The sequence below is a fragment of the Borostomias antarcticus genome, assembly GCF_949987555.1.
Source record: "Borostomias antarcticus genome assembly, chromosome: 13".
Lineage (NCBI taxonomy): Eukaryota > Metazoa > Chordata > Actinopteri > Stomiiformes > Stomiidae > Borostomias > Borostomias antarcticus.
Window position 1 is genome coordinate 16,180,024 of NC_140246.1, and position 9,706 is coordinate 16,189,729.

At 48.1% G+C, this 9,706-nt stretch overlaps 1 protein-coding gene across 1 annotated transcript in view; it reads right to left on the reverse strand.

Moving 5' to 3' along the window:
• tbc1d22a (TBC1 domain family, member 22a) overlaps positions 1 to 9,195 on the reverse strand; it is a gene marked incomplete at its 3' end in the record, with an annotated part of 77,800 nt that extends 68,605 nt beyond the window's left edge. Inside the window, 9 exon segments of the mRNA XM_084448024.1 lie at positions 306 to 440; positions 443 to 487; positions 855 to 933; positions 935 to 973; positions 1,031 to 1,132; positions 1,378 to 1,416; positions 1,418 to 1,562; positions 8,039 to 8,095; positions 9,096 to 9,195. Of these exon segments, the coding sequence (XP_084304150.1) occupies positions 306 to 440; positions 443 to 487; positions 855 to 933; positions 935 to 973; positions 1,031 to 1,132; positions 1,378 to 1,416; positions 1,418 to 1,562; positions 8,039 to 8,095; positions 9,096 to 9,157 (703 nt within the window). The 5' untranslated portion in view covers positions 9,158 to 9,195.
• Positions 9,196 to 9,706: the final 511 nt, after the last annotated feature.

Here is a 9,706-nt window from a genome sequence, read left to right on the forward strand (position 1 = left end):
CTCTTAACTTCTGAGAACTAGCACACACACACACACACACGCACACACACGCACACGCGCACACACACACACACACACAAACACACACATTCTCTCTCTCTCTCTCTCTCAAACACACACACACCACACACACAACACACGCACAACACACGCACAACACACACAAACACACATTCTCTCTCTCTCTCTCACACACGCACAACACAACACAACACAACACACACAAACACTCTCTCTCTCTCTCTCTCTCTCACACACACCACACACACAACACACAACACACACACACACACAGGGGGTCTTACCCAGGTCGGCGTTGGGCCCGGCCAGCACCTGTCTGAACTTGTCCAGGCGGGAGGCCTCTCTCTCGGTCAGGACCGGCGCCCCGGAGGTGTTCTGGTCAGCCATGCGGGCCATCAGGGGGATGAGGGGGCCGGGGGGGGGAGAGACCGCTGTCTGTGGAGAGACCCCCGCTCCCCCTCCACGTCTACACACACACACAAACACACACATAAAAACACACATACAAACACACACGCACACACGCACACACACACACACACACACACAAACACACAAACACACACACACACACAAACACACAAACACACACACACAAACACACACACACACACACTTATTTTATTGGGTAGACAGAGAGAGGGAGAGAGATAGGAGAGAAAGAGAGAAGAGAGAGAGAGCGAAAGAGATTGAGAGAGAGGAGAAAGAGCGAGAGAGGGGAGAGAGAGAAAGAAAGAGAGGAGAGAGAAAGAGAGGAGAGAGAGAGAAAAAGAGAGGGGAGAGAGAGAGAAAGAGAGAGAGAAAGAAAGAAGGAAAGGAAAGAGAGAGTTTACCTTTAGGCGAGCCAATGGGAGCCTCGCTGAATGACTTGACCAGTCGTCCGTCGCTGTGGGGGCTGGGGGTCCGAGGAAAACACCACCCCCGGGGTCGACTCCTCCCCTTCCTGCGCCTGCTCCTCCCCCCCTCCCCTCCCCCCTCCTCCTCCTCCTCTTCCCCGCCCTCTCCTCCTACTCCCCGCTTCCTCCTGCACCTCCTCCTCCTCCTCCTCCTCCTCCTTCTGCTCGTCATCCTGTCTCTGCCTCTCCTGCTGCTTGCTGTGGTTCTCGATCACCTGGAGGAGAACCCAGCACCAGAACGTTACATGGTAGGTTCTGGAACACTTATGAGCCCATAGAACACTGACACTGACTTTAGAACTTAGAATACGCAGAACACTCGGAACATACGAACTTGACACTGACTTTAGAGCTTGGAACACGCAGAACACGCAGAATGTAAGAGCTTGGCGCTGACTTCAGAACTCGGAACACGCAGAACACTCAGAACGCCCGCTGCTAACATCGCCCGCCGAGTCACCTTGTTGGCCGTCTCCATGACGACCTCGATGTTGAGGTTTCTGCGCCGCCATGGCGAGCAGCTCGTCGTCGTCGTCGCCCACGTCCCAGGCGTCGCTGGTGATGCTCTCAAACTCCTGGAAGGTGGTGGCCTTCTTCGGCCGGCCCGGCGTGGTCTGGGGGGGCTTGCTGCCAGCCTTGATCAGACTGGGGGGGGGGGGGGCATCGGGGGAGAGGGAGCGAGGAGGAGGAGAGTAAGGAGAGAGAGAGAGAGAGAGAGAGAGAGAGAGACACAGAGACAGAGACAGAGAGAGAGACAGAGAGAGAGACAGAGAGACAGAGAGACAGAGACAGAGAGAGAGAGAGAGAGAGAGAGAGAGAGAGAGAGAGAGGACAGAGACAGAGACAGAGACAGAGACAGAGACAGAGAGAGAGAGAGAGAGAGAGAGAGAGAGAGAGAGACAGAGAGAGAGAGAGAGAGAGACAGAGAGACAGAGAGACAGAGAGAGAGAGAGAGACACAGAGACACAGAGACAGAGACAGAGACAGAGACAGAGAGAGAGAGAGAGAGAGAGAGAGAGAGAGAGAGACAGAGAGAGAGACAGAGAGAGAGAGAGAGAGAGAGAGAGAGAGAGAGAGACAGAGAGAGAGAGAGAGAGAGAGAGAGACAGAGAGAGAGACAGAGAGAGAGAGAGAGAGAGAGAGAGAGAGAGAGAGAGAGCAGAGACAGATTAGGCCATGTACAGTATTTGTTGGGTTATGTTAGCTCAGGTATTTCAACGCCGGTGTTCCAAGAGCGCCGTTCATTGTGACTATTATATTTCATACAAAACTGCTTTATAATGAAATACTGCACATTTAAAGTGGCAATCTCAAACTTTTTCATAGAAATGTCTGTTTGCTACCATCGACCGCTCCTATTCAGGTAACAATAATGACTCAGCCCAGCTACCCGACATTCGTGAAAGCCTTTTCATTTGCAGGTATGAGAGTTCTAAGAGCTCTGGTCTCTGCATAACCTTCCTGGCTGAAAATCACGAGAGACTCACAGGTCTAGTGGCTCGACACAGCTTCAGCGCTCTTTATTCAACGCTCTTTATGGGAACGTCCTTCGTACCAGGATGAGGGAGTAAAATGCTTGGGCTCCACCCCCCCCAGTCTCGCAACAACAGAATAATAATTCACTACATGATAGTACTGCCTCACGCTAAGGAATCAGGAGCTAGGCTCTAAGGAATCAGGAGCTAGGCTCTAAGGAATCAGGAGCTAGGCTCTAAGGAATCAGGAGCTAGGCTGTAAGGAATCAGGAGCTAGGCTCTAAGGAATCAGGAGCTGGGCTCTAAGGAATCAGGAGCTAGGCTCTAAGGAATCAGGAGCTAGGCTCTAAGGAATCAGGAGCTAGGCTCTAAGGAATCAGGAGCAAGGCTCTAAGGAATCAGGAGCAAGGCTCTAAGGAATCAGGAGCAAGGCTCTAAGGAATCAGGAGCTAGGCTCTAAGGAATCAGGAGCAAGGCTCTAAGGAATCAGGAGCTAGGCTCTAAGGAATCAGGAGCTAGGCTCTAAGGAATCAGGAGCTAGGCTCTAAGGAATCAGGAGCTAGGCTCTAAGGAATCAGGAGCTAGGCTCTAAGGAATCAGGAGCTAGGCTCTAAGGAATCAGGAGCTAGGCTCTAAGGCAGGGGTGGCCAACCCGCGGCTCGCGAGCCGCATGCGGCTCTTTGCCCGTCAATGTGCGGCTCCTCCATCCATCCTCCCAAAAAAGTTGGCTTGCGGCTCTTCCATCCTTTCATTAAAAAATAAATTCATTCATTCCATAAGAACGTTTCGCTGTGCATTTCTTCCCGCCCATTTTAGTTTATTGCAGATTTGTCATAAAATCATGATTCGTTTCGCTAGTGAGGAAGTCGCGTGAGAACCACTTCAAACCAATAATATAGGTAGCAAATCACCTTGGTAACAAAATTATTAGGTGCGTTTACATGGACGGTTTGAATCGGTTTGGAAGACCAAACCGATTGAAAATATGTCATATAAACACCTCAATCCGACTGAAATGCCCCAACCCGATTGAAATTCCAATCGCTTTCAAGAAGGTAGTTTAAACCTTTTCGAAACCGTTTGGTCCGTCATGTATACTACCTTGAAACGGATTGATGCTGCGTTCTGCGTTCATTCTGCGCATGCTCAAGACTTGACTAATCAAGGCACGCTCGACCGTTCCGTAATCAGCTGTTTGTAACCATCGTAACGCAATCACTCACGGCTGCGTGCGCGTTCGAAACATTTGTTTCGTTGTCGCATGTAAACATCCAACCAGTTTACTCTGTATCCCATGTATACGCTCAAGCTGAAATCAGCTTGAAACCAACTAGATTGAAAAATATTTGTCATGTAAACGCACCTATTGTAAACAAAATAATTTGCTTGGCGTGGGTCATTCTCTTTTACGACAAAAGCTAACGTAGCCTAGGCTACTGTACACAACCAAAGAATGTCTGGAAAGAAATGCGCAGCTAAAAGAAAATATGAAGACGAACACAGGACATTTTTTACCCGAGTGGGGAGAGTAATTTTTTCTTCATAGAACGTAATGGTAAGCCATTCTGTCTGATATGCCAGACATCATTGGGACATTTCAAAGCCTCAAATCTCGAGCCCAGTCCAGTCCAGCCCAACCCAGCCCAGTCCAGTCCAGCCTAACCCAGTCCAGTCCAGCCTAACCCAGCCCAGTCCAGCCTAACCCAGCCCAGTCCAGCCTAACCCAGTCCAGTCCAGCCTAACCCAGTTCATCCTAACCCAGCCCAGCCCAGTCCAGTCCAGCCTAACCCAGTCCAGCCCAGCCTAACCCAGCCCAGTCCAGCCTAACCCAGTCCAGCCTAACCCAGCCCAGTCCAGCCCAGCCCAGTCCAGCCCAGCCCAGCCCACCCCAGTCCAGCCTAACCCAGCCCAGTCCAGCCTAACCCAGCCCAGTCCAAAATATATTATGTCAGAAAATATCTTGTTGTATGTATTAATTTTAAATAAATTAACTTTAAATGTATATTTAATGGACAATAATGTTTTTCTTCTTATTTTAGACTGGGGTGCCTTGGGATTTTAAGTACTTATGAAGGGTGCGGTGACTGAAAAAAGGTTGAGAAACGCTGGTATATATGGTGTGGCTCTGGGTGGTACCACAGTAATTTTTGTGGCTCTTAGTCTCTGACTGGTTGGCCACCCCTGCTCTAAGGAATCAGGAGCTAGGCTCTAAGGAATCAGGAGCTAGGCTCTAAGGAATCAGGAGCTAGGCTCTAAGGAATCAGGAGTTAGGCTCTAAGGAATCAGGAGCTAGGCTCTAAGGAATCAGGAGCTAGGCTCTAAGGAATCAGGAGCTAGGCTCTAAGGAATCAGGAGATTACTTACTTACATGATAGTCATAATAAAACAAGAACAGTGCAATACAATAGAACAGCTCTATACAATAAAAGTGAATGGTGTGTAAAGTGAAGGTGTGTGAAAAGGGCATTGTTTGCATGTTGGTGTGTGTGTGCAGTCTGAGTGTGTGACACACACTCACACACTCACACACTCACACACTCAAACACTCAAACACTCAAACACACACACACACACACACACACACACCACCTTTTTCCAGTATGTATAGAAGAGTAGCCTACGTGCTCTCCGTCCGCTGACATCGTTCACGCAAGCGAACGACACTGCTTAGTTCTGAAGAGATCACCGGCAGATCCAGTCTAAAAACACACGCGCAGTCACCCTGGCTGTCAGCAAATATTAACTAGGCCTAAACTGAAAAGTTCGCACATCAGAAATCTGTCTCAAATCAACACAGGAGAGCAGACAAAATCAATTTAACAAGAAAACTGATAGGAAGCCTTTCTTTGTGTCTTCCTGAAAATTAATCCATTAAAAGACTAATTAAATCGGCCTTTTGTCCTCCGTTTTCCATGGGACAACAGTATGCGCAGACTGGAAGGCAGAGAGAAATGTAGACTCGAGTCACGGCTAACTAACATTATCACATTAGAATAAGAAAGAGAGTGCTGCGTCCTCCCTAACAAGGGACCTCAACTATTGAAGTTGTAGCCATTAACAATGGAACAAGGAAATTCAATTAGGCACAAATTAAGCAGCCTAAATCCATGTGACTATAATTAAATCTCAACGACAATAGTTTAACCAGGCCAGGTCCAGCCTGGCTTATGTGTGTTGGCTGGCTTGTTTCTGTGCGGGACTGGTAGGACGGTGATGTTTGATAAATAAAGATAGGTCTTGTCACCTGGACACATCAGTTCCAATGCTTCCAATGCTAATCCAGCACAATAAGAGCGGGATAGCCAGTTAGCTCATGAGCTCACAACAACTAGCAGCAGCTTCCATAACATTAATGGTAGCGGTCAGTGGCTAAAGCAGTTACACTGATGATAACATAAAGTCATCCCCACCAGGAACCCCGGTCTCCTGGGTGGGAGTCCAATGCTCTCACCACTACTCTACTTGTGCAGTGGAGATTGGCGGGTGGGTTTTGGTGTCCTTCTTCCAGTCCCTAGTGTGGGTTGGGGTTAGAATATGGGTTGGGGTTGGGACAGGATCTGATCTATAAGGCAAGGGGTAAAGCTTGGAGTGAAAGGATGAACATGTGGAGGTTTGGGGTATAGTCCCATAAAGTCATCCCCACCGGGTCTTCAACCCCAGTCTCCTGGGTGGGAGTCCAATGCTCTCACCACTACTCTACTTGTGCAGTGTAGATCGGCGGGTTGATTTTGGTGTCCTTCTTGATTTTGGTGTGCTGGGACTACTGCCTCTTGTGGTGCCAACAGAGAAATGCAGGCCAACATTGTCCGCAGTAACGGAGGGGAGGGAGGGAGGGAGGGAGTGATGACCGGACGAACGCTATACTAGGTGCGCTGGCACTGTAAGTCACGCACAAAAAAGCATCAATACATTAAGCTAATTTCTCCATCACCACCTAAAGCTGTGCCAGTCAACAGTCAGTCTAATCACTGAAAATAAACCACATGGGCGTAGAGCGACTGGTGCATCACATCCTATACAAAAATTAATTACTATAGGATTTGAAGTGTCCTACTCCTATTGTAATGAGGACTGTCTGTCTATAATGCAGGAGCGTACCGTGGGGTCTTGCACAGGGTCTTCAACGACATTTATTACTCCCAATGCCCCCCAACCCCCCCCTGCACACCACGTACACACACGCAGATAGGGAGAGAAACTACGCATGTAGGGGTCAGTGGAGTCTTTTGGTTTTGATGTTCTGGGACTACTGCCTCTTGTGGTAGCAGCAATGGAATTGCAGGTCAACAACATGCCGCAAGAAAGACGCAAGACGCAAGAAGCATGGACAAAAAGGATTCCCTCTCCTTGGTGTGTCGGCTTACAGCCAACACACACACACAAAAAAAAAGAAAGATAAAAAGCGGATAAAAGCCTATAAGAACTGGGCTGAGCTTCTTCTGGTGGCCCTGACCTGCTCCTTGTTAAACCACATGGGTTGAGGAGTGAAACCAGCATTATAAAAACCCTGGACACTCCCAGACTGACGTGACTGATACAGACTGACACTGCTTCCAGAACAAACACGCAGTCGATCAGCGAAGCTGTCTGTGTCAGTGCTGCTGTGTCTGTGTCAGTGCTGCTGTGTCTGTGTCAGTGCTGCTGTGTCTGTGTCAGTGCTGCTGTGTCTGTGTCAGTACTGCTGTCTGTGTCAGTGCTGCTGTGTTTGTGTCTGTACTGCTGTGTCTGTGTCAGTACTGCTGTGTCTGTGTCAGTACTGCTGTGTCTGTGAGAGTGCTTCTGTGTCGGTATTAGTACTGATGTGTCTGTCAGTACTGCTGTCTGTGTCAGTCAGTTCTGCTGTATCTGTGCCAGCACTGCTGTGTCTGTGTCAGTACTGCTGTGTCTGTGAGAGTGCTTCTGTGTCGGTATTAGTACTGATGTGTCTGTCAGTACTGCTGTCTGTGTCAGTCAGTTCTGCTGTATCTGTGCCAGCACTGCTGTATCTGTCAGTACTGCTGTGTCTGTGTAGACCTGCTGTGTCTGTGTCAGTACTGCTGTGTCTGTGTCAGTACTGCTGTGTCTGTGTCAGTACTGCTGTATCTATGTAGACCTGCTTTGCCAGAATAGCCATCCCAAGCGACAGCTCTATCCATTGTTTTGCTGGCTCTAGTGCTGGTTTAGTTCAGTGGTCTGGATGTTCATCTGTAGTCAGCGTAACATCGCCACACCACCCCAGCTGTGTCATAGCTCTGAGAATGAGCGCTCGTTATTGGAGGGAATCTCTGTGGCTGGTGCCCAAATCAAGTACATTCAAGTGGCCAGTAAGTGGCCAGAAATGCAAACCGTGGATCACAACTCCAAAGTCATAGGAGTTATGACAATATAGAAGGAGATAACACAAAAACAGCCCAGCGTGCCATCATCCATACAACTTCCTGAATGTTGTAAACACACCCATGTCCGCCCAACTTCTTGAAATGTATAAACACACCCATTGTCAACTGGATTTTCAGGTAGGTTCAGATAACCCTCCAATCAGAAACTTTCTATATCACAAAAGCTGATGTTGCTATTACTAGTCCTATAAAGGGAGGGAAGTGGGAGAGAGAGAGAGAGAGAGAGAGAGAGAGAGAGAGAGAACTGTCCTCAATGCTCAGAACTTACTTGGCATGCAGGAGAGGGTCGAAAGGTGGGTGTTGGGCACCATACACATGTTGTATGCTGTGGAGAGAATTAAGAAATATGACATATTAATATCTGGTCCCCCTAACCTCGCCATGGTCCTCATAACTCATTAACTGTGCGAATAACGTCCCCAACGCTATGGTTTACTATAACTGTGCACAGCCTGTTACTCATGTGACTGGGTGACAGTAGGAGTAGTCAACTTCATTGAAAGTGCACTGCGTTTCAAACAAATGCCTGTAGGTAGCGAACCATCTCATTGACAACACAAATAGCAGTCACAGCATCTCACTGACAACACAGATAATAACAGTTTAGTTAGCACAGCGTCTCATTAACAACACATAACAGTTTAGTTAGCTAGCACAGCGTCTCATTAACAACACATCACAGTTGAGTTAGCTAGCACAGCGTCTCATTAACAACACATAACAGTTTAGTTAGCTAGCACAGCGTCTCATTAACAACACATAACAGTTTAGTTAGCTAGCACAGCGTCTCATTAACAACACATAACAGTTTAGTTAGCTAGCACAGCGTCTCATTAACAACACATAACAGTTTAGTTAGCTAGCACAGCGTCTCATTAACAACACATAACAGTTTGGGCCGGCTAGCCTAACTAGCACAGTAACGTTAACTCGCAGTTTAGAGCTATAGCACTAGGAAGCCTCTCTGTTAACGCCTGGCAGATATCACTCATTCTCACAGCTCAACAGGGAAGTCTAGCTAGCAGTTAGCTAAGGTTTGCTAGATCAGCCATGAGATCAGCCAGTAAAGCTAGCTAGCAGGTTAGCTCAAGTAGCTAACTAGCGCTAAGATAGCCTATCTGGATTAGCTAAGTAGCTACTAGCAAATACTACTGCACACATTTCCAAAGTTAACCCATCACACGATTCACCCATGATATGCACAATGACGTTACATCGATCAAACAGAATTCATGGCTAAAGCAGCGAAATAAGGAAGCGACTAGTGGGGTTATTATCTGGTTCTGGTATCTGGTTAGCTAGCCATCTAGAAACGCGTCATTTACCTGCCAGGAACCTTTGATAAGTTCCTTTTCCAGAACTGTTTTTTATTGCCGTCACTTGACATTTTCTTCCTACTATAAAACAGTGCATATACTCCAAAATCCGAGAGTTGTTCTGGTTCTGTAACGGTCTTATGTATGTTTATTTACAACTCCTCCAGAACTCAGAAGGCTGCCATGTTGCTGATGGTTCGTCTGCAGCTCCGCCTGACGCTGCCGCGCCGATGACCAATCACAAGCCAGATCAGTCTGACACTGCCTCGCCGGTGACCAATCACAAGTCAGATCAGTCTGACACTGCCTCGCCGAGGCCCAATCACAAGCTAGATCCGCCTGACACTGCCTCGCCGGTGACCAATCACAAGTGAGACTTGCCTGACCCTCCTCGGTGATGACCAATCACAATATATCCACCTGACACTGCCTCGCTGATGACCAATCACAAGTTGGATCCCCCTGACACTGCCTTGCCGATGACCAATCACAAATCAGCCAGATTGAGGCGATCGAGAATCGGACTGTCTGCTCGCGCTGACAGAATAAAATGTTCCCTGCCAAATCTATCTTAGACAGACATATACAGATATGGATAGATGTGTAGATATGCCTGTGGG